At 43.3% G+C, this 25,459-nt stretch overlaps 2 protein-coding genes and 1 long non-coding RNA gene across 3 annotated transcripts; 1 reads left to right on the top strand and 2 right to left on the bottom strand.

Moving 5' to 3' along the window:
* The first annotated feature begins 3,185 nt into the window (after positions 1–3,185).
* LOC142891338 (uncharacterized) lies at positions 3,186–10,402 on the top strand. The gene is made up of 4 exons (XR_012927263.1): positions 3,186–3,849; positions 3,932–4,155; positions 7,970–8,050; positions 10,279–10,402. It is a non-coding gene; the product is annotated as an uncharacterized LOC142891338 (long non-coding RNA).
* rgcc (regulator of cell cycle) lies at positions 4,500–9,106 on the bottom strand. The gene is made up of 5 exons (XM_076030796.1): positions 8,934–9,106; positions 8,453–8,626; positions 7,566–7,673; positions 6,825–6,887; positions 4,500–5,297 (listed from the first exon to the last, which is right to left on the bottom strand). The coding sequence occupies exons 1-5, from the start codon at positions 8,959–8,961 to the stop codon at positions 5,290–5,292; spliced, it is 381 nt and encodes a 126-aa protein (XP_075886911.1). The 5' UTR covers positions 8,962–9,106; the 3' UTR covers positions 4,500–5,289.
* Positions 10,403–10,542: 140 nt separating the features above from the next.
* On the bottom strand, positions 10,543–25,141 carry f5 (coagulation factor V). Its single transcript, XM_076030776.1, has 25 exons — positions 24,898–25,141; positions 24,435–24,517; positions 23,566–23,688; positions 21,930–22,142; positions 21,673–21,834; positions 20,669–20,890; positions 20,414–20,579; positions 19,926–20,106; positions 19,178–19,274; positions 18,850–19,055; positions 18,202–18,349; positions 17,888–18,100; positions 15,804–17,703; positions 15,064–15,229; positions 14,301–14,537; positions 13,691–13,907; positions 13,399–13,578; positions 13,158–13,274; positions 12,999–13,070; positions 12,775–12,860; positions 12,518–12,673; positions 12,285–12,429; positions 11,708–11,859; positions 11,385–11,567; positions 10,543–11,302 (listed from the first exon to the last, which is right to left on the bottom strand). Exons 1-25 carry the CDS (start codon positions 25,056–25,058, stop codon positions 11,156–11,158), a joined length of 5,733 nt encoding a protein of 1,910 aa, XP_075886891.1. The 5' UTR covers positions 25,059–25,141; the 3' UTR covers positions 10,543–11,155.
* Positions 25,142–25,459: the final 318 nt, after the last annotated feature.

Below are 25,459 nucleotides of genomic sequence, written 5' to 3'. Positions count from 1 at the left end.
CTTCGTAATAGATGACTCGCCGACACTGCACTTACGCAGAAGTGTAAGAACTCTGTGAAGAAAGGTCATCTCTTCGCGGGCAAGTAATGAACAGACCACCGGGAATCCATTGGGAAGGGCTTCTGAAGGCACCTCCCGTCGCCAGCGCTGACATCTGGACGCCAGAGTGAGCAGTAAGTAGAAAACTAAACCTGGGATTTGGATGTTTGCACTTCTTTTTTCTTTGTGATGTAGAGGCACGTCTCAGCGTCGCTGCCCAGCCTACTCATAGAATGACCGTTCTAGCGAGGCCCAAGGAAGCCCAAAGCTCCTGTAGTCCATGCATGACACGTTCAGTGTCTTTCCCTGATTATGACCGTATTCGCGTTTACGTTCATGTGGAGGTTTTTATCGCCTTTCTCCTTCCTAATGATCCTCAATAGTGCTTAATAATCCTCAATAATCCTGAATAATGATAATGTTACAACTATTTATTTATTTCTGTCTTCACATCCAATGCCCTAAATGGTCAGGTACCATCTGGTAGAGCTCATAGGACCATCCAACAAGTCAGTTATCCAATAGAGGACTATGGCACCAGTTACGATACATGGTTATTTCAATGAGCACTGTAGTTTCAAAGAATTAAAAAAAGAAAAATTGAGACGGATGTAATTTTTTTTTCTGTTTTCTGGAATCAGCTCCCACTCAAGGTCAAGAAGACAGACACACTCTCCTTATTTATTCGTGATCTTAAAACCGTACGCTTTGATAGAGCTTCGGGTTCGGGTTGGCTGACCCGCTCTTTAGCTAAGCTGCTTTCATCTCAAGGGTTCCCCATGGCGATGCCATTGCAATTGCACAATATCGTCACATATTACTGCTGACACAGCATTACTATTTAAAAAAAAAACATTTGCTATTGTTTTATCCTAGCAATCATTTGTTGCTACGTGTCTTTTTTTTTTTTTCAACGACTGTACCGTCTTATTTGTTCCTTCTTCATCCCCTTTCCAGTATCAAGGATGAAATTAAAATGGAACTGAATTGCCCTGAAATGCATACGGAATGTATGACCACAATAGATAGTTCTTACAGTACAATATAGCAATAATAAAGTAATGATAAATGAACCGCCTCTTCTGCAGCCTTAATAGTTAGAAATGCACACATTTCCACAACACAAAACTTTTGTAGTTTGCAGTTATACAGGGTGTCCCAAAGAACTTGACATATTTTGGCAATTCCTATCGAAATAACCTCCAGTTTTCACAGAATTTATAGAAACAGATCAAAATTTTATATTGAACGTTTTATTTATTTTTTTCCTGTTTTCAGGTTGAGCCATGCAGTTCGCTCCCAAAGAGAAGTCATTTTGTGCCTTGGAATGTGCTCGCACACAGTCACCCAGCTGTGACACGGCACACCAGGTTGACGTGTGCCGTGTCACAGGTGGTGCGCATAGTGAACGCTTACTAAATCGGTCCCATAATAAACTTATGATGTTCAACACCTAAACTGTTCAGTTTCACTGAGCTAGACTGAGCAGTTTTCAAGATAATTGCTTTTAAAATTGAAAAATTGAAGTTTGGGACACCCTGTATATTAGAAACGAACTGCAACCGCATCGATGACCCCTACGGTGGCCCAAAAACCTGCCTATTTTTCTGAAAGCCAGGCCGTAGCCGCATTTTCACCCACCTCTGATTTCACCCGCCGCCGCGTCGATACATTGAATCGTGAAAATGGGACCTCGGACTCTTTGAGTTGACTGTGGCCCACGTCTGCGTGGTCGCCTGTCCCGCACAGTGTGGATCAAGCCAGCCCACTATCAGTGCATACCAGACTGTGTTAATCTGATGTCAGGAAGCTGGCATGGAGACACCCGTCTCGGCGTTGTTTCTTCTGTACAGTTGGCAGAGGGAAGCAGGGGGCACTGCCTCGCTGCGCGTCCTATGGCTCTGCCTCCGACAGCTGGCACTGTTCAACGTTGTCCGTGTTGACACAACACATTGTCCCCTCAGGGTGGGAGATGCTTTTTCTTTTGCCTAAAAACAACCTTCGCTCTTGGCAGGGCGGATCTGCGTGGTGGCATGGGGTCAGTACAAGTGAGCGGCCAGGAGTTGTAATTCTAATTGCCATCGACATTGACGTTGCAGCTGGCGCGCATGTTGGGAAAGTGGGCGTCAGATTTTTTTTATAGAAAGTCGATTTCAGGGTCGGATCTTTATAAGAGTAAAGTCACATCTAGCGTGAATGCTGCTAAATCATGTGGATTTGAAGGTGTGATGGGACAATGGAACAGACTCAGAATTTATTCAGCCCCGAGAGTTTTCAGTAGTAACAGCGCTTGGCTCCTCCCACAGGAATGCTCAATTTTAGCTTCTCGCTCAAACGGACGCTTTGTTGGGCCTGCCACGTGCTCGGAAGGTGGTTTTAAGAAATGAGGTGAAACAATACAAGTCTTTGTGACGTTGCAAAGGGTTAGATGCGTTTAGTTTAGTGCACAATTTCAGTTTGATCAGGCAAAGGACTCAAGGATGAACCTCCTATTTTTTCGACAATATTACTGAAGTAGGTATTCAATCATAAAATCCTTTTCTTTTCTAAACATTTCATCTGAAATATAAGTTCTTTGTGGCTGCAATGGAAAAGGAGTAGTAGTGGTATACATGATACAAGTGGTTTGCAATTGTAGAAGGTAGCAATGACCCATTCATTTAACCCTTTGATTTATCTGTAGGGGCAGTTTGGGGTTCAACCACCTGCTTCAAGCACCCTTCACCAGGCTGAATGCACTTATTGCAAGCAAACTACTGAAGTCAGGCACTCGTTTGCTGTTTTGGTTGCTGCTCTCATCAATAAGGGCGCTTCCTCGAGTTTTGTAGTGCATGCACTGTCGTAACAACCTCCAGCTGAGCTCCAGAGGAGCTCAAGATTGATGATGATGATGATGATGATGATGATGATGATGATGATGATGATGATGATGATTGATCCAGGATATCTGTAGAGAGATGTTGAACGAGGCGGGCAGCGTTATAAATCATTTTTAAGTGAATATCCATTCATCTGTCATCAACAAGACGTTAGCGAAGTAAATATAAGCCATTTTCTCCAACATCTTTCCAATCAACGACGTAAAGAGTGGTGCAAAGACATAGAAACACAAATAATCACATCACTTTTAAAGTGCAACGGCACCAAAGCTCGGTCGGCATCTGTTTCCAACTCCAACTGGCCGGTTCTAGCAACTAGCCCAGGCATGGGCAAACTATGGCCCGGGGGCCATATGCGGCCCCTTTTAGCTTTATGATCCGGCCTGCCAAGCTTAAAGAGAAATTATATAAATCGTAATTAAGTCATACAAAAGCTGTATTTCATCCATTTTTCAGTGTTTTCACAGTCATTTCAATAAAGAACTAACTACGGTGGGGCTTCAAAGACACATGTTTTGTTGGAACGCTTTTGTAATAGACGTTAAAGCAACATGTTTTCTACACGTCCCAAAGAACCTTTTTTCCTCCTATGAGGTGGCTCACCAAAACACTCCATCCATCTGCCCCTTACCCTGGCCGCCTCCGACAAATTTTAGAACCCGTTGTGGCCCATCAGTCAAAAGGTTTGCCCACCTCTGAACTAGCTCCCGGCACCTGGCTGGGTGCGTGGTTGAGACGTTTTTTTTTCTTCCAAAAAGCAGCATCACGTTTCTTATTGTTCTTCTCAAGACAAGATCTGGGACAAGATCAGTGTCCCAGTCAGTGTCTGACACCTTGCAAGACTGTTTTTTTCACCCGGGAGACTCTATGAAGGGTGGGCAGAGACCCTCATACTCCACTACACCACATCACTTCACCATCACGACAACTGGTAAAGTCCTCTTTAAATTTCTCAGGCTGTTTTTTTTTTTTTTTTTTCATGGCAGTGCCTTGTCTTCTTGCACCTGCTCCAGTGTCACTCTGAGCCACCAGTTTGGAAAGGGGTATCTTTACCATGCGACCTTTGAGCCCCGGAGTGGTCAGCAGACAGAAGGGTGCCTCCGACACAAGATGACGGCAGCCACACCTGCTGCCCGACCAGGACGGGGTCGCACCCTCCCGTCTCTCTGCACCTCTGGAAATAGACTCTGTTGCTGCAGAGGTTACGTAAGTTTTGTCGAGCGCTTGGTTGATGAAGGTAAGAGATTTACGGGGCCTATTTCCGATGCAATTAAAGTGCATGCGTGTGTTATAAGGAGGGGAAGTAGCCACCCACTCCTTCCTGCGCAGTTGCACCCGCTCTTGCTTGGTCTAACTTTCTCTAATGACGGCTAAGAGGCCTCAGGCTTGGGTTATAATCATTTCTTTCCATCTAAAGTTGTGTAAATGTCATCCTGGGTGTCATTTTAGTTTTGCCTGTGTTAGTTTTTGTATTCCAAGTTCTAACACTGCTGTGATACTTTTTTTTTTACTTGAAAAATAATGTCAAAGGTATTGATTAGTCTGCACCGTGATGTCCAAAACAAACACAAGAAGCTCAAGTTAGCAAAAGAAAAGTAATCCATACTTTAATATTTACTTTGGCAAGCATTAATTGTATTAAATACACATATTACTTCCAGTTTTTTTTTTTAATATATCGATCAAATGGATTAACTTTTTAGTTCACATTTAAGCACTGCTCCGCATTTTCTTTTTCAGTCAGTGAGAGTCAAACCTCACCTGAAAGCTCTGTTAAAACCAAGGCAAATATCCCCTGAAACAATTCATATTTACATGACATACAAAAATATATTTCACAAGAAAGAAAATAAGAAGCTCTATAAAATTACAAATATAATTCTGTTATAAAAAGCTAATTTTTTTTTTTTTTTTAAATACTCTTCAATCCCATGTTGTGGATGTTGAGGGAGTGTGTCAGCTGGTCTCCATGCTGTGGGAAGATGCGGGATTCTGACCAGTTCCTGTGATTCCTTGCGGCAAATATTCCACGTCATTCATTTCCTAGAGTCCGTCTGCCGATAAACTCGCGTCTTCAGGTTTCCTGCGGCTAATTTTGACCCTCGGCGCAGCCGTCCCAGCAGCCCGGTAAGCCAGGTGGTCTGGGGGTTGGAGGAGGTTAACTTTAGGGCAGTGCTGCTGCTGCTGCTGCTGCTGCTGCTGCTGCTGCTGCCTGGAACCGGTGCCATCGTGGAGCCTCTTTGAACGTTGCTATGCCAGTCAGCTGCATCCTGCTGGGTGGTGGTGGTGGTGGTGGTGGGAGAGGGAAGGATTCCAGACATCCACTGCACTCCGTCATGGCTTCGCTCCAGGATGACTACGAGCCTGCTGGTCACATGCCTGAGAGCGCAGACAGACAGACAGACAGACCTGATTAGAAAAACACCTCTCTATTCTGAGAGCGACTCAGCCCCAATAAACGCCATTCAACTGGTGCTGAGTCTTCGGACCCACAGTTTTTTTTTTTCCCTCATGATGAAGTCGCCAAAGTAATTCCACCAAATAAAAACGCTGGCCCACTTTCTGTCATGTCCAGTGAACGTTAGCAGCTGCGTTTCCATTACCCCTGGAATTGCGCAAAACGTAAATATCGCAATAAAAAACAGGTCATGGAAACACAGAAACTTCGGAAAACCTCTCAAATATGGCTAAAAGGTTTTTACGCTCTCGTGAGGTGGTTTTTCAGACGTATTGATATCGGGGTATGTCGCAAAAGTGTCAGAAATGGAAACACTTTTTTTTTTTTTCGCATATACCCAAATATTTCTTTTTCTAAGTAATCAAAGAGAGAAATTTCGCAACCATCAAAATGCAGATTAATATCATAATGTTTTGTACCTCCATCCTCCTCAAAGTGGGGTTTAGCGGGATGAGATTTAATGAGAATTACGGCTTATGTGCTTCACACCATTCAATGGAAAGAGCTGCAAATCGCAATTCTGCTTTGTCGAAATTTTTAGAAATATCGCTTTTATTTTGCGAAAAGCTGTAATGTAAACACAGCTATTGAAATTAAAGAATTCATTTGTTTATCCTGCAAAATAAATGCCCAATCTCTATACATGTATGTATTTTAAAATCCCCTTTTGCCCACGAAGCCACGACCCAATCAAAACAGCTCCACAACTCACTTTTGGGTCGCGGCCCGCCAGTTGGGAAACGCTGCTCTGAGGCAGACAGGAGGGCAGCCGGCCAGCCAGCCGCACAACGGGATTGACTGAATTTCCAGAAATGTCAAAGAGGGCTGAGCCAAAAGGACATTCAACAAACCAAATTTCCCAAAAGAAAAAAAAAAAAAAAGGGAACCGAGGGGAAAAGAGCAAAAACGTCTGAGCTCCACATTCGCTGTCATTGCACGTTGTGACATTTACTGTTGGAATTCACGTCTGCACCGGAGCACATTCCTCGAACCCTGCTGCATGTTCCAACACTCACAAGCCCCGTAGGAAAGAATTAGCCCCGACAACAACAACAAAAAAAGTGTCAATTCAAAATCCGCGGTTTGCGTTTGTTGAGTTTGCTCTCGGCTAAAGTCCGCCGCGTTTCAATTCAAAACGGGGAACAAGACAAAACTTGGATCCAACATGCGGTGCTCTTTGGATCTGAGTGACAGATGACAGGCAGTCGCTCCCACCAGCGGAGCCCTGCAGGCCTCATGGTCCATGCAGCACAATCCTGCTTAGTCATAATCTCAACAGAAATCTAAAGAAGAGCAACTCTGGTCTGACTTGATCAGAACTTCTCCTCAGCGCTGGCCGCCCAAGCACCAAACGCTCCCGTTTGCTAGGGTGTGGTGCAAGCACGCGAGGTGTGGTGGTGGGTGGTTCTAAGAGTTGGGGGTTGGGGTGGGGGGGCGTTAGCACTCACTCTCTAATGTCTTGTCAAGATCTGCAATGAAGTCCTCCAGTTCTTTGGTGTCACCCAGTTTGGCTGAAAAGGAAAAGACAGAGACGGAGACTTTAGATCTCTTGTGCGCACATTGTTTCAGTATGACCAAGTCTCATGTGGAATATATCACCATCAAATGTAGGTGTGTAAATGGAACAAGTTTCAGAACTTTATTTAGTCGTCCCAAATTCCAGTAGGCCAACCTTCCCGAATAAGAATCCAAATGGCACAACAGCTCTCAATAATACAACAAATTTAGTGCTTGCAGTTAACTAATCATTGATTAATCAATAATCAGCAGTTGATTAATCAATGACTTTAATTAATCTGATAATTGATTTCCTGCTCAAAGCGAGTTGTTTTTCAGATCAGTCTCAGAGGGCTGAGTGAACACCTAGTGGCAGTTGTTGGCAAAGACAGTAGTGCCTTTTGTGACATCACAAAGGGCTGCTTTTCATAACATAGATAACGAAAGTACATCGTTGGTCCAGTTTGTCCAAAGTAAGTATCGCATAAAAACCAAGACAGCCGTATTAAGAACACATGAATTCAACTTTGCTTTAAGTCAGCTTTGCAAATTCTGCCAATCAGGTCAAAAACGGGGAGTACTTGATTAAAGACTATTTTTCTCTCTTTTTTTCTTTACCGGACCAATGACAAAGCGAGTAACTCATTCACGTCCCGAAACATATTATTAACCTGTGACGTAGCGAGACTCACGTTTTGGTGATGTAAGAGGAGGTGAGAGCATGGTGGGGGAGAAGACAGTGGACGAGTTCAGTCTCTCGTCGCTGAAGCTGAAGCTGTTCCTGTTGAGTGACTCTGCACCTGTTGGAAGGAGAGATGAGGCATTGTAAGATGTAGGATAAAACTCTCCTTTGCGTCTACCTAGAGTGGATCTGCGGAGTGGAGTGGAGCATCTTCAGGTTAGAAACACTGCCTAATCATCTCCCGCCTCTCTGTGCGACCCCGTGCTCTGCACCAGCACATCCCGCTTCTCCAAAGTTCTCTGACGATATTTCCAAGTATAAGAGTAGCACCGAAATGAGAAAGTCAAGGAGGGGGAACAGGTGCAGTGTGCACAGCGACAGCCGACTGTGACCGCTGATTTCTTTCCGTCCCAGATGCAGCACTGTTCAGAAATGTGCTCACAAAGACGGCACCAAAAGTCCGTCAGAACTTCAGCACAAAGGCAGAGGTGGGAAGTAACTAAGTACAAATACTTTTTTCCTGTACTCGAGTGGATTTTTCAGGTATCTGCACTTTAGTTGAGTATTTCTCTGTCTGACTTTCCGACATTTTACATTTACTCCCGCATTTTGTGACACTCTATTTCTTACATTGGAAAAAAAAAACATATTTTATTGAGTACTTTTGTGTCAATGTAAAGTTCACCCATTATTTATTACAGTTTTTATTACTTGAAGTGGAGCTATTTTGAACTCTGCTGTTGTGTAGTTCAACATAAAACTGGATCTTTTTATTTATTTATTTATTGTTTACGTTTTCAGTACAGAGAAAAAATAAAATGTAGAAAATGTGAAAACGTGCAAAGCTCCAATAATGACTGACTGGTCATCACTGTGACCGGCAGACATCTGACTTACTCTCGGAGTCGCTGATGCCGCTGTCGCTGACGCTGGCGCTGCTCCTCCTCTTCATCGTCTTCAGGTGCTCGTCGTACCGGAAGCGTCGCTTCTCCACCGGCGACGTGAAGTCCTCCATCACCGCGTCGAACTCGCACAGCACGTCGCTCAGGTCCTCCTCGTCCACGGACTTCGCTGCAGGGGGGGAAGGAGGAAAGGGAAATACAGCACTCTCATAAGGCTGAGCCGTTTTGATTGAAAGGCAGCATGTTGATTGACGCTAAAATAAATAAGTAAATAAACAAACTGATAACGGACTGGAAAAATGACTGGTGATGAATTGATAATATCAATACAAAAATGCTAAATCGACAACAAAACGCCTTATTTTTGTTTGAACATTTCCAATAGCATGCCAGAAAAAACAAACAAAAAAAACAACGAATGTATTATTATTTCTTATGATTAATTCTGATAATGATGGGGGGAGCAGAACTTTTACCTTGAGTCTTCAGCTTTGGAGACTTCATTATGCCAGTATTGGTGATAGTAGTAGTAGTAGTAGTAGTAGTAGTAGTAGTAGTAGTAGTTGAGGATTATCCGCTACAATCCAGAGTAGAGACTGCTCTGTGCTGGCTGCAGGACCTCCGCGTCGCTCCGTTTAAAGTCGTTCGCACTCCTGAAGGTCCCGACGCAGCCCTCCAACCAGCGGGCCGCCCCGCTGACAAGGGGGCGGGGCCATTCATCCGAGGGCGCGCATAGCTGCGCGCGCGTTATGCTGCTGTGTGTATGCGTATGTGAGTGTGTGGGAGCGTGAGTGTGAGTGACCGTGTGGTGAGCGGTAAAAAAGCCACCCCGCGCCCCCGGTTGAAGTTACACTCCACTGACGTCTTTCTTTTTTAAAAATATGTTTGTAAACAACCCGCGTGTCATCTTCCGGGAGGAGACGCTTATAGACGTGAGTCAGGACGTGATTTAACACCAGACTGGAATTCATAGACTGTTGGCTCATCTGGCAAACAACACACATCATCTGGAGGATTGTTCGCGCTTCAATATTCTCATGCCGTGGATAACTTTCACATATGGCCTAATATTGATTTCTCGTTAGAGAGAGAGAGAGAGAAAAAAAAAAAAACTTTATTAGAATCACATTCCCAAACAAATGGCAGAGATGGATCAGCAAACACACCAGCGTGACCTGTTCAGTTCACAACTGAACTCTCCTGGAGCTGAACTGAAGTGACTGAACCCATCCATCAACCACAGAATACAGAACACACAATACACACAATAATGTGCCACTGTTGCTTTTCACAATGTACTTTTCTTATTACCGATGATAAAATGTGCTGTTAGCCTAAAGAATGAGGAAGGACGGAGCTTTCTCAACATCTCGCTGACCTCCCCCCCCCCACCCTCGAGTCTGCCGTTCGTATGGAACAAACGTGATAGTTCCGCGCCATCTAGTGGCGCATCTCTCCAATGACATCCGCAGGAGTCACTCCGAGCTTAACACGGGGCCACCGAACGGTGACCCTGAAGATCACAGAGGGTAAAACTCAAAAATCTCAAACAAGTTGCTCACAAACAGACTCAATCTTTTTAAAACACTGGCAGTGGCTTTTTCTACACTGTTGTCACACTTTTCTAAACAGTTTACCACCATGTGGAAGTGATAAACTGTTGTTTTGTCTTGTGTTTTTTTTTTTTTTTTTTTTTTTTTGGGGGGGGGGGGGGGGTTATTTAAATATTCCCAACAGCTGGTTCTCATCAGCGTCTCCATCAGCCAATCCTCCCATAAATCTCATTCATCCGGATGTTAATGTGTCTTCACAGATCAGTAGCGATTCGGCTCCCAGCCCTGCTGACACGTTCACACCTCCGGCGGCCGCTTCAACGTCATCGGCAAATGGATAAACAGGCCATGTGTGTGCAGCTGCACGTGGCTGTTGATTCTTGGGGCGCCGAGGTGCAGCTTACGACGGCCTCTGCCGAGGCGCTAAAAGCGACACCTCCGAGACGCCAGAAGATATCAGCGTTTCACATGCTCAGGATGACGAGACCTGCCGACACAAATTCCAACAGGCATTGAGCTGGACACCCAAGACTAAGAATGCTCATATTTATTGAAAAATAAATTACACAATCACTACTTACATATTTACATTTATCTTCAATTACTTTGGCTAAACAAAATGTTTTTCCTTATCATGAAGTCGCGGCCCAAAATTTATTCCACAAAAATAAAAATGCTAGCCCATTTTCTATCATGTAAATAATGAAATAAGTATATAAAAAAATAAATGTTGAAATTATTGAATTGAATTGCATGTCCTGCAAAATAATTGTCCAACATTTTATCCATAAATATATATATTTATATATATTTTGAAATCACTTAAAAAAAAACAAAGAAACTGTTAAAAAAACAAAACAAAAAAACAACAACGACCCAATCGTAACAGCTCCGCGACCCACCAGTTGAGAAACGCTGCCTTAAAACATGCCACATTCTCTGCTATCCAAAGGGCTGAGATTGTTCTCAAGTGCTAGATATAATTCAAACTGGTAATAGATATAAGTTGTGTCATCCGGCAATGAAAAGGTATCTGAAGTTCTCAACACGACCGGGCAGCAGCTCAGTCTTGAATTTTTATTGTGCGTTTATTTCTTTCTCAACACAGAGATGTGTGACGGGATGTGTCCCTGGCCAGGAGGAAGTCACTCAAATTCACAGCCCAGGAGCTCTATCCTCATGGTGATGCTGTTCATCCAGCTTCTGGGGACGATGCGGATGAAGCGGGAAAAGATCGGTGGGTAGATGTAGTTTTTCACGTGGTCGTTGTTGTTTGTGTTCCCCAAGAAAGTCTGCAGTGAAGACAGGGACGTGTCAGGAAGACGCTTCGGCCGAATGAAAAAGAAAAATCGTCACCGGACCGGGGTAGCTCACCTTGTATTCCAGCTCCTCGTCCTCCGTGTAGTGCTGCCAGTGCATGCCGTTGTCGCTGTACTGCAGAGAGTACGAGATGACGTACATCTCTGTCCCCAGCGACTTTGCTCCTTGTGTTATGATTCCTGTGATCTTCTTGATTTGGGGGAGCTCCACTTGAAGCCACTGGTTCATGTCATTGAACTGTGGAAGAGACAGGCACACGCATAGGTTTATATACAATGGGGAACAACAACGGCATGCGTGCGTCTTGGGGCTTCTGCAATGCACCTGAGTTCAAGTACACTCAGTTTAACGTGTTTTGCCCGTATTAAAGTCCGTACCCTGGCCTGCCAAGCGTTGATGGTGCCTTGTCTGTTCAGACGTGCCAGATGAGGTTGCCAGGGTCCCGAGTACCAGCTGGAAGCTGTGGAGCTCGCTCTGATGCGGTGGTCCTCGATCTGTTCGCTCTCTATGCCTAAAGGCACCGAACAGCCTGCGCCAAAAGTTGTTCGATTTCAGCGTCCCAATATTATGCCATGTTATCTTATTGTGACTTGTCTCATTCATTTCAAAATGTGTTTGTGTATATAACTGTATATGTGTATATACATATATATATATGTATATATATATATATATATATATATATATATGTATATACATATATATATGTATACATATACATATGTGTGTGTGTGTGTGTATATACACATTATATATATATATATATGTATACATATATATGTATACATATATATATGTACACACACACACACACACACACACACACACACACACACACACATATGTATGTACAAATCAATTGTGCAAGTCTACTCCGTTAGGGTTCAGCATTAAAAATAAATAACTTATAAATTGGTTCAACATTGCACACTCACAGTCAAAGTAATATCTTACCATCAAGCTCACAGCCATAGAACTCCATTCTGACTGTTGCCTCGTTATACCATTTGATGGGGTGGAGCCTAATGAATCGTCCAATCACCGGAGTGAGGAGAGTATTTTTCTTTGTGTTGTAAACTTCCTGGTTTCCGTCGAAGACCTGGCCGTGGATGGGCACAGCAAGAGAGACCTCTGTCAGATTGGGCCCGTTAGCGTTGACACAAGCGATCAACAGAACCTCCACGCACCTTCCTGAGGTCCACGCTGTCGCCCTTGTAGAAGATCCACTTCCTGCGGTCGATGCTGTAGGAGATGGCGTACTGTGTGACGAACTGGGATTGGAACATTTGCTTTGCTCCCTGCGTGGCCACCTGGCTGATCACGACCGGCCTTTGGAAATCCACCTGTTGCAGTGGAAGAAGATTGGAGTTAAAACCACGCGCGCTCTCTCACTCACACTGTCGCACACAAGTGCAAACATACACACACACACACACACACACACCTGTATCCAACTGGTGGCGCTATCTGTGCTCCATGCGTTGTATTTCCCTTGGTTGTTCAACCTGGCAAGATGGGGCTCCCAATATCCTTCATGGAGATAAAAAAAAACAAACAAACAGTAATTTTCCCCACAGCTCATGTGTTTGGGCCAGTTCAATAGCAGTACTAATGCAATCTAATTCATAAAAATATTTCACCGGAGAGAAAACAGAGAGTGGAAGCTACCTCTGGTGTTGCTGGCTGTGATCTGGTTGTCTTTCACGCTGCCCGACTCCAGTCCCAGAGAACGGCCGCAATCTTGCAGCAGAAAATTCATATCTTTACATTAAAGCTCCAACGTTTTTCACATCAAAAGGGAGAACGTCGTAACTGAAGATTCATTACCGTTATCTACGACTAAGAAGAGGGTCTGCATGCCCTTCTGTTGGTTGAGTCCAATTTCTGTCTCCAGCAGCCACAGGCCTGGTTTGGACGGGTACATTTCCAGGGTTGCGAAACTCCCTGGGAAGATAACGTTGACCCATTGAATCGCGAAATACGACCGTTAGCTACAGTATCTTGCGTGCACTGCAATTGTTCTAGGTGATAATTGGTATGTATTGAGCAAACATGTTCCACGTCTCACCAGGCAGCAGAGGAAAGACGGCCTGTCTGTGGCTGTAAGTGTTTTTGTGCAGGAAAGTCTGTCCATGGAAGTGGACACTCTGGTAGTCTCTGGGAGAACCCATGTTAATCAAGTGCCAGGACACAAGCTGGTTACTGTACATCCGCAGACCCTTTAGATTGTATGTGATGCCGTTGATGGCTGGGAAGAAAACAGACAGAAAAAGCCATTGAAGTCAATACTATATCACTACTATTATTACTTATTCTGAAACAAAATCAATAGAAAACAGCAAAGAAGGATCGTGGATTACAGTGGAACATGAGTTTGCTCATTAACTCGTGGCCCATCATTCTCCTGCGGGCTTTCCTCTGCAACCTCTGGTGGTTCTTCTCAAAGTACCAGCTCTTCGACTCGTCAAAGGCCATGAACAGCAGTGTGAATTCCCTCGAGTCGGCTACCTCCTTGGCCAGGGTGCCCTCTCGACACACCAACAGAGGCCCAATCAAGCCAGAGTGGATATCCCGCTCCTATGAGACAGCACAGAAATCTTTATCTTTATCCCTCAGCAATAGAAATATGTATTCCCCCCCAAAAAAAATAACCCACACACGAGAGAATCTGGTAAATTTTCAAAATAAAAGCAATTTTCAAAATAAAACGCGATTGTATTTGTCTACGTTATATTTGTCAGTATCTAGTATCAGAATGCGAGAGCTGAAACACACACATACACACACACACACACACACACACACACACACACACACACACACTGCAATTAATCGCAATTTAACTGAGGACACTAATGTGATTAATCACAATAAAAAAAATTGATCGACTGACAGCCCTAATATAAACACATTTCAAAGAGTTACTGGACTCAAGATTAAAGAAAAATATGCATATTTTAAGGTACTCACAGGATTAACACCGGAGTAGTAGACCCAGGTCCGACATTGGGACTCCTCTGGCTTTGGGCCAACCTCAAATGGGACCGTCCATATATATGTATAGGAGGTCCCAGGTTTAACTTCATTATCATATTTGTACCAGTACTTAGAGCCATCCTCATATGACAAACCCTCTGTCTGCTTGGTATAGGTGACACCATTTGGGTGGATGGAGTATGGGCGGCTTGCATTGTTCTTGAAGACCACCTGGAAGTAAATATCACCGAAAGTAAATCAATTTAGTAGAAAAGCCATGACCTTTAACTTTCAGGAGACCTAAACACCCCAAACAAAAAACGTTAAACGATCCAGTGATAACGCATCACTTGTTATCACTGGCCTTGTCACAGAAACCTCACCCTGTTTTGTTAAGGAAATGTACAACTTGTTTGTCTGCATTGATACAGCATATTTAGTTTGAATGTAGCCTAATACATTGTTATAGTCTTAGTCTGTTCTGATATAGTCAGAACATTTCCTAGATTTCTTTTAAGCAGATCACAGATTGTCTTAATGACAAAAAAAAAAACTTGAAATACTAATAATAAAATAATAAAAAACTTCAGTTAAGCCAAAAAGAAATAATGAAACAAACAAACAAAAAACAATTTTAATGTTCAAAGCAGATAAGGACATAACCTTTTGTTTTGTTTTGTGTTTTTAACACAACTGTTGCCAGTATTTTTCTACACTGATGTCCTAAATGATTAAAAGCAGATGTTCAGATTCTTACCACAATGCTTTGTCCAACCTCTGCCTTGATAACAGGCCCCAGGATACCCAAATGCTCATCTATCTCTCCGCGGACTTCAGGTATGGTAAAGCCACTGTCCATGTATCTTCGGAAAACCACTTTGATGAACTCAGTGTCTTGGCTGTTCATCTGTGACTTCTCTTGTCTGTTAGATCAAAGGGACACAATTTCAAACCATGTCTATATTTTTTTATGTGATTGCCGGAATTTTATTTTTTCATGTGACCTTTGATCAAGTCCGATTGTAATCATTCAATTTAATGAACGAGACCGGACCAAGAGACGCAAAAATGACGGCGTGCCATCTTAATCGAAAAAATAAAATAAAAATCCTTTAGCTTTCTAGCAACACCATCTGTCTGAAGTTAAACCCTCCACCAATGAGAAAAGTAAATTCTTTGTTTTTTTTTGTTTCCACACTAATGCAAAAAGTACATAAAGAATTCTGGCAATGTCCACATCTCAAGAGTGCTTTGGAATAAAAGTTGATTGATTGATAGTCTTTGTACATCGCAGATCTCCTGCTGTATCTGCCTTGCATTTTGTCTCAATTTGTGTCAATAGCACATCAAAGCAGCAGTTTAAATGGTTTTAAATACACACTTTTTTTTCTATAAATATATAAAGTGTTGTACAGTAATTTTGCAAAAAGTGCCACTGAATGACAAACGTATGTGTAAAATGGCATGATGTGCGACCTCTGGGTGTCAAATACTCACTTCCGTCCATATCCACCATAGTCCCACTCAACCTCCTCTGCAGCGATGAAATATACCTGGGTATTTGGGCCCGAGTTTTTCATGTAGTACAGCGTCTTCTCATCCTTAAAATTCTTCACATCTTCATGACTGCTGTAAGGGTCATTGTAGCCGACGTACTCATATTCATCCGCTTTCACATTTTGGTCATCCCGTGCCAAGTATTCGGGGTCGTCGCCCGGGACGTAGAGCTCGTAGTCGCTGAAATCGGGTCGGGGGACGCCAATGACGAGGGGTGTGTTCACCAGTTCCGCCTCGTCCGAGACGGGTTGCACAGACACGGGTCGCGACCCCCGCGGTGTCATGCCCGGGTTGAATCCTCGAGGAGAAAACGGCAGACTGCTGATGGGCTGAGGCTTGTACTCCTTCCTTCTCTTGGTTTTCATGCCCTGACCCTTTCCTGGCCAATGTCTGAGGTTCACCTTTTTGGTCCTTTTGCGGTTAGAGACGAGTCGAGGGATTTCTTTTCCTAAATATTTTAACAGGTAATCGGGAATCTCCATCGTCTCAGTTTGGTGAGTCCCCTCGTAGGTCCAGTTGTGCATAGGCACCTTGACAGACGTGGTTTTGATCGGATTGGTTTGGTTCTCCTTGAGGTAAATCACAACTTCTTCGGCGCTGTCCGACGTGCCGAACTCTAGAGAACTGCTCATCAATTCATCGCTGACGAGGGACACGCCGCTAACAGCTGAAACCGGATTCTCATCTGAAGGTCCTTTCACAACTGAGGTCTCGTTTCCCTGGGCGGGAAGAGCTGTGGCGTCCTCGTCACTGTCCCAGCTCATCTCCTCTGAAGAATTGGATGTGGCTATGTTGGCAGTGACGTTAGCAGGTTCAAGCCAAATATCGGTGACATTTTCGAGGCTGGAATTTGTCACATTAAGGCTATAATTCCTATCTGCGGTGCTGATTGGAGAGTCGTTTTTGTTGAGTGGGCTCACCGTCTCGAACTGAGAAGAAGTCAAGTTTCTATTGTGAAAAGTGGTTGCACTCTCATTTGATGAAGGTGGAAAATATAAAAACACGTCCCCACGAGTGAGTTGCTCCACCGAGTCCTCTGCCGAAGTTGCATCCACGTAAGCTTCTTTGCTATGACCAGTTGACGTTACGTTCGGTGTAGAACTTCCTTTCAGAGGCACGTCGAGATTTGGCGTTTCAGTCAAAGCATTTCCAGCCAACGAGATTTCCGTAGTATTGTGTACGGACGTGTTCTCCGTGTCAGGCGCACTGTTGTTTGCAGACGCACTGTTGTTTGCAGACGCACTGTTGCTCTTCGGTGACACGGTTGCAGAAACACTGGCATTTGTTGTGTCGTGCACAGAGGAATTGTCAGAGGTCGGTGCTACACCGCTGTTCCACATGTATGTGGTATTTTGACTGTAGCTTGTGTTTTGCAGATGAATTGCGGAATGATTTAGTGTTTTCACTTCGACTGTTGTCTCATTTTCAGAACTCGAATTTAGAAGAGAGGTATTGTTTTTATTCAGTTCCTCTGTGAGTGCAGGGCTGATATTTGTATCTACAGGATCAACGTAGTCAAAATAAGAGAGGTCAATCTCCTCTACTGAGCCTCTGGACTGGTTCTTCATTGACCTCAGACCTAATTCAGCTGCTAATTGATCTGTGTAATCATCTGCCTCCGCTGGCTTATGTTTCGGCTTCGGCTTTTCGTCTTCTTTTCTGATTGTGTCCAAACTCGGAGGGTTCCACATTGTAAATCCAATGTTTGATGTTGCACCACCATCAGCATCATCATCAATGAAGTCATACTCGTACTCTCGAAAGCACTCGACATCTTGAAATTTCACTCGCATTCCCTTGGCTGACTCATGGGAATACAGAGAGGTCAGAAGCCACACGCCTACAGTCAAGAGAGAAAGATACAAATGAGAAATTAAGGGCTTCAATCACATGGAGACTGAAAGATAAAGAAGAAAATACGTTTTCACAAACTACATTTTCAGGACATCTAGTTATTTCATGCTAGAGCTTCACTCTTCTCTATAGTTGTTACATCTGTGCAAAAGAAAACTGTCCTGACTCACCAATATTCATCATGTTCATAGTTATGCTTTCTCCAGTCATGGGGTAGAGACTCAGAAAATCCTCTGTCCGGTCGTTCAGCTCGAATGTATGGCCGTAGAATGTCAAAGTCTGAATGTAGTCCTGTGCCCCAATGCTGGACACATGCCATGTAGCCACCTCACCATTGCAGAAGCCTAAGAGTGGGCCCGACTCGTACACATACCCATTGATTGCTGAAAGATCAACCACGTGGGATTGTTCAGGTCATCCAGAAGTGATATGAAACGACGGGCTGGAAAAATGCTGGCTTCACCGTAATTACGACGACACTCACTGTGCATGACGTTAGACTTGTGGAAGTCCGGATCACTCTTGTGGACTCGGGATCTGTCACAAAACTGGCGGATGTTGTCGTCCAGGTACCAACTCATGTTCTCATCAAATACGGAAAACACAGCATGCTGCTCCTTGTCTGCCCTGAGCTGCGCATACGAAAGCACAACTCTTTGAAATGCCTTTCATTATACATCAGTTTAGTTCCAACCAGTCCTTCTGATTTGACGAGAGCCACGCTATGAGCGCCAATAGACAGTATAACATCACTGAGCATCATCTGGCACTCATCCTTGTGCTCACGACCAGATGGTGATCATGATCTTCAATGTAACACGTGACATTGGTTAATTCAAACATAAATAAATCACAGTTAATTTATTTTGAATGCTTATCAAATGATCATACATATTGCTAAAAAACAAAAAACAAACCAAAAAAAAGTCAGTAATTTCACTGTGTACATTTATTTGTCATCATTATAATATAACATTGAGAACTTTTTTAGTAAATGAAAAAAACATTTTCGGTATAAATTATATAATTCATCGGTTACAGAATTTATATAAGATTAGACACATTCATCAACCTCTTCCGTTCATTGGGCCGCCAGTCAACCAGCGAAGCACATAGAAAACTTATTTCTTACCTGAGCATTCCTGGCATTGAGGGACTCAGTCTTGCATATGAGAATTGGTCCAATCAGTCCTGAGGCAATGTCCCGCGGTGTGTTCACTGCACTGTGATATATTCGAGTCAGACAGCGCGAGTCCCTGTCCAGAGGCTCGTCCTCGTCGACCACTCTCCATATGTAGGTGTGTGTCTCACCTGGCGGGACGCCGTGAGACTGGTTGCCTTGAAGAGACAGCAAAATAACCTGGTCAAGTTTATTTCATTTTTTCACACCATTCACGATAAATGTGTATTTCAAGACGCTTGCTTGTTATTTAAATAACTTAGAGGAGGACATATATTACTTCCTGCTGGGTAGTTGACTCCCTCCTGTGCCTTTTCAATTGTCAATCCATGTGGATAGATGCTGTAGGGTCTTGAGGCCTTGTTCTTAAAAACAATCTGTGAAAGAACAGTTGGATGTGAATGGAAATTGGCTACAGAAAATTTGTTCTGAAAAAGGGTCAAAGGTAGTGAGCCTATGTTCGTGTTCAATGGTCACATCAGGCTCTAACCTTGACGTTTGAATCTGATATTATTTAAAATGTATTTTTTGCAGGAAATAGTACATAATTGGTTATGATGTATGAAAAGTATGAAAACTGCCAGTGACCCTTTTCTTTTTTTAGGTGGGCAGGGTCTAAGTAAGAGAAATAATTTTGACCTTTATTTTTGACCACCAAAATTAATTTATTAGACCATTAGATAATACTGTATACTTTTAAAGAGGAGCCAGGCACAGTCTGGCGGCCTTGTCTTAGCCCACCGGACTTGGCATGGCTCAACATACATACATATATACACACACACACACACATCACATACTCATATGTATATTTATTTCTGTGGTGAAAGCCGGGCAATTACTTTGTGGATTTGGCCCTATGTGTTTGATTGCAACCCAAGGCAAAGCTTCTTAATGACAGAAATGCAAGAACAGAACTCACACATTTCATTCTTGTGTCTTAAACAGGTGCCTAAATACTTTAGGAGACATGCTGGTGAGGCTACTGTTTTTCTATTTTCGGTCTTTGTGGATAAAAGTAAACTTACTTTGATCACATCTCTGATTTGCGCTCTGATCACTGGACCCAGGATCCCGCGCTCACTTTTTTTCTGTTTTGGCTCCAGTTTTTCAGTGAAGGACGCGTTTTTGTAAAGTGTATATACAGCCTTCTTGTACTTTGAACCTATGCGTGTCGCGGACCGTCTCAGGTACTGGCTCTCGTATTCCCTAAATAAAAGGAGAAATTTTATGAACATGAAATGGGAAAAAAAAAAAACAAGACAAAATGAGTTGGGAGGGTGGGAAGTATGGTGTTTGCACCTTTGTTTAGGTCTAGAAATCTGGACACGTATTGTGCTTATGTCTCAAATCAAACCTCACCCAAACATTTATTCTACGGCTGTATTCTGCTGATATATTATCTATCAGGGTCTGGTATCACAATGCCAAGCGATCGGTGGAAATGTAAATGCTGGCTGCAGCTGATTAGCATGGGCTGTTCGTATGTAAGTTTGTTTCTGAAAAAGTTGCTCACTCGTCAATTTGTTCAACCTCCTTAGGCGCGTAGTCCCAGACAATTTCCTCAGCAGCAATGTAGTACGTCCACTCTCTACTTTGTCGTCTTTCCTCGTAGGTCATCCGTCGCCGAGTTGGCTCAAAGCCATTGCACTTCCTTACATCTACGAACCCGTGCATTCCAGCTGCAAGGCAAAAGCGTTCGTGTAAAAAGATATGCTGTATAATAGCGTAATGCGGGTAAATGCTGTCTTTGGCTGACGTGTGTCATTACCATCTATGTGTTTAACGGTGTGCGAGGAGATCAGCCAGCGGCCTGTGTGGAGAGCCACCATGCTTACAGTCGCGGTGGAGCTGCTAATCAGACCCACTGAGGAAATTTTATGTCCATTCTGCTGTAGCACTTGCCCATTTATATGAATTGAAAATACCTCCGGATGTGAGCTCATGCCCAGCAGATGCAGGCTCACAGGGGAATGGGCACAAACAGTTACATCTGAAAAGAAGGGAAAAAAAGAAAATATCCTAAAGTCTTTCATCCCATGGCCATACGGTATATCAGTCAGTGCGAGTTAGAGCTAGTAATATTCCCCAGAAATGAATCCAAATTTTGGTTTAAAAATTGGCCCGAATATTGAATATATTTGAATATTATCATTAATATATATTTACCCCGGAGCAAACGACTTGCTATCGTAAAAACAGTACACCATTATATCCACCAGAGGGCACACACTGCCAAATGTCAAGAAAAACGACCAAAGGTGGTCAAACGCTGATTTATTTTCTGCCTTCAGACAAAATTCAAGCGTCACGTTCAACATGTGACATTTACTGCAACTTCAGTGCAAATGATGCAAATTCCTCAGCAGCCCTTGCGTCCTTGTTGTGACGACGCGTGACTGTAGCTAGCTACACAGGCTAGTGAGGAGGAGTGCACCATGGGACACACACAGCGGAAGAGAGTCAACGCACGCGCTGTGCTTGATTGTTAAAAACAGATTTTGGACAACATTCGGAAAAACATTTCCCCCCCCCATATTCGAACAATATCCGAAATTCGAATATTAATTTACCAGCACTACCGCCAGTAACAACTGTTGTGAAGTAATTGCTGTGTGCATCGGAATTCATTAAAAGTGAAGCAATGTAATAAAATAAAAGTACGGGAAGAAGGCAATTGTGGAATTGTAACGTCTTTGTGTGCAGGCAGAGGTTAAGGTACAACAACACGTGGCAGTAGAGTGATGGAAAAAGATGCTGGTGAAACGTACTCACTTGGCAGTGATCCCTCTGCATACCCATTGATTGTGTATTTGATGTGAGCGCCTGAGGAAAGGCTGCTTTGTTTGTACTTGCTCTCGTTCTCATCAAAAACCCCAAAGAGGAAGACGTACTCATGGTGAACGCCAATTTGCTTCCCCGACTCATCCAGACTGCCTTTTGAGCGAGCAAAACATGGCAAGTTTCAGAGAAACAAAAACAAAAGTGCATGGACAAGGAGATGGAGAGAACGGAGATAGTCTGTTTCTTACCAGGCTTACAGATGAGTAAAGCGCCGACGAGGCCCAAGTTGAAGTCTTCCACAAAGTGTTCGTGGGAAATGTAAGTGTAGGTGAGGCAGGTGGGGTCATTTGACTGTGGAGACACGTTTGACGACGTCTCCCAGTAGTAGACGTGTTCACAATTTGGCAGCACCACGTCGTCATCTTTTTCCTTCTGTGATGTGTTGTCAAAGTAGTGGGCACCTGCAAAGACCAATTCAGTCGGACGTTAATGGATGAAAAAGTAATGCAATTAATGAACTGTCTTTTTTTTTTTTTTTTTTTTTAATATTTGTAAATACTGTTGATCTCTCAACTACTCCTTTCACTTTTGCCTGGTGGCTTTAGTCTAGTTTCCTTCCTGTGGTCCGAGTTGTCGGTAATTACCTTTGCTTTTTGCTTGAACAGAATGCTGTAATGGACGCAAATTCTAAAATATATAGTGACTGACTCAGAGAGCAGCCCTCTTAAACTGCATTGCGGTAGGAAGTAAGGTTAAACAAAAAGCATGAATCGGACATGGACAATCGTATCTCTGCTATTTTGAGCTTTTAGTTTGGCAATAACATATTGTGGTGCCGCGTCTCCATCGTCAGCGAAACAAGGCCGTCTGAGTGCTATTACGTATCAGGATGACACTCTGGAGCCAGTGCTAATCCAGTACCTCCCAATCTGGAACCTAATCTCATCTCCCAAGAAGACAATACTAGTTTTCTAGAGTGGCTGTAACCAGCAGCTCACACACTTAAATCCAACTGAACACTTGTGTGATCAGCCTGGATGTCCTGTACATGTCAATTTGGCCAACTCAGTTTGCAAACCTGTGACAAATCCTGGTTGAGCAATGAGTCAGCATTTCACAGATCGTCTGGTGACCAGCTAATATACGTATACCTATAATAATCTTGTTACAAAATAAAACCAGCAACCCAAACAGCACACAAAAATACAGGAGCAATACAAGCAGAAATATAATCAAGTAAATAGAAGGTTACGGAATATCAAATATGAACAAAAGATGTTCAAAAATATCTTGGACAGGTCATCAATAATCATAAATGATATTCTAAATGAATGATAAACGTCATGTGGATCTAGATGAAGTGTTTTCTTTTTTCTTTGTTTGATACCTGAGGCATGAAAAGTGTTTGCTTGGCTTTGGGTCACTGATGTGTCAGTGCCCTTTTTTATTTGCTGCCTGTCACATGTTCTTAGACTCCCGGTGTGTTTCCAAGAACCGGAAATTAGCAGCATTAAATCGCAACCCCAAGTTCTAAAGATAATTTCTCTTCCAACCGTCTTTTAATTAAAATACTCTGCTCTCTGACCTTCAAATTAAAAGAGATTTTGTTTTGATTTCTTCAGGGCTACACTTCTACCAAACTCCCAAAAGGGCACAGACTGAAATTTTCTGAAGCTTAGCAACACTTCCTGTTGGACTTCAGTACCACCTACTTTGATAATCTCTCAGTCTTGGTTAATATTTTAGAAAAAGACAAACAACGTTGTTTGTTGTGTTGGCCAACGCTGAGTAAGATGACGAGGAACCACAGTGACCCCGGTGACAGACAGCGTGCCGTTTTAAAGCTGCAGGTTTTCCACAGCTGTCGCAGTCGTCCTCACCCACCCTCGGATTGTTTCCCGTAAGCCACCCCATGTGGGTGGATGCTGAGCGGTACAGTTGCATGGTTTCTGAAAGTGACAACAACGGTCTCCCCTTCCTCTGCCCTCAGCGTGGGTCCTAGGAGCCCTGCAGGGAAAGACGGCCTCAAGATGATTGAACAAACAAACAGGCAGAAACAAAGCAAAACCAATAACAGTCAGAACGTCATCATCATCATCATCATCATCATCATCATCATCATCATCATCACCACCACACACACACGAACCCACACACACACACAGAGTACATCCTGAAGTAACCCAGAAGAAAGTGGAAGAGTCACACCGGTTACTCATGATTTTCTCTGCTGTTGCTTCACTGGCTGTCACAACAGATTTGTCTAATTATACCTACATATTTGCGGCACACCAGCGCAATACACAGTAAGAGTCTGGCTGGCAATAGCTATCGTCATAATGCAGCTGGTCCCCCCCCCCCCCCGCAAATTATTTATTTGGATTTGTATCTAGTAGCTACTTCTGCTGTTATTTTAAACCTGAATGTATCATAAATAACATTTGTGTTACTTGTTACTACTACAATATGGAACCCTATTATTCTGTTGGTGCATTCTGTTGGTGTACAGAGTTGTTGTTAGATGTGTCATGTTAGATGCTCTGCCCAGATGTACCAGTATGGATTCACTAAAAATGTCTAAACGTAGGACAAATCACATTACTGACAACAGATCTTCACTTGTGGGTGAGAAACAGAGACCCTACTCTTGTTTTAGTACACTGAATGAGAGTCAGTGCCTGACTAAGGCAACGTCGCTGGGTGTGAACGCGAAGCCAGACAGAGTGTGTTAACATAATGTCTACATAGCTTACCTAACCAGGAGGGATGGGCCTTTGCTTGTTGGAAGCCTCTGTCGTACTCGCGGAAAACCACCTTTTTATAGGTGGAACCACTACTAACACAGAAGCACAATTCATCAACAGTCATCCTAAAGCACTGGGCTTAAGCACTACGCTTGTGTGTGTGTCTGTGTGTCTGTGTGTGTGTGTGTGTGTGTGTGTGTTCTTCGAGCGGACTCAAGGTTATTTTTTTTTTATCACAAAGACAAACTCTACAGCAAAATGCTAACCTAGATTGCAATTTTCACCTAAACAAATTCGAACAACTTTAATTAATTTCGATGTGAATATCAATTGTCATAAGACAACAAATATTGGCTAATTGGTTACAGACATATCAACCAATGTATGGCTGTTACAATGAAAATGTGGTTCAATCAGTGCTGCTTTATCCAAATGTTGTTACATTACAAATCCAGAATAAAAAGGTTCCCACCTGTGTGTGTCATTCCCGGAGTAGTTCCAGTCTATCTCCACAGCAGCAATGTAATAGTGTCTCTCATTGGGAGGGTGATGGTCCGCTTGGACTGAGACGGCTGCCAGGAGAACCAGAGCCGGCAAGAGAGAGCGGGCTCCGGCCCGCAGACACAGCCTCATATCTGCAATCAGTCCTGCCGACGAGAGCGCTGTGTTCTGCAAGCGAAGAAGCCGTGATCTCTTTATCTGTCACTGACACACACACACATGCGGGCGCGCACACACACACAGACACACACACACACACACACACACAAACCACACACAGGCAGACAGGCTTTTGGGTTTAAACATTATGTTCAAGGGCATTGAACTGTGCCTCCACAGATTTTTTTCTCTCCCCCTTCTCTCGTAATTGAAACCACATGTGTCGCTGTGAGTCACACATAAGGGGTGCTTCTTTCCAGCATCACTGGAAAAGTACAGCATTACAGTGTCGAAAATGACGTTTGTGTCTGACGCAAATGTTTTAACGAGATACAAACATGACATAAATCAAAAGTTGAAATTTTGACTTTATC

The sequence above is a fragment of the Nelusetta ayraudi genome, unplaced genomic scaffold (assembly GCF_046127955.1).
Source record: "Nelusetta ayraudi isolate G7.1 ecotype Tasmania unplaced genomic scaffold, CSIRO-AGI_Nayr_v1 ptg000031l, whole genome shotgun sequence".
NCBI lineage: Eukaryota > Metazoa > Chordata > Actinopteri > Tetraodontiformes > Monacanthidae > Nelusetta > Nelusetta ayraudi.
This window is presented reverse-complemented; position numbering and strand designations above follow the sequence as displayed.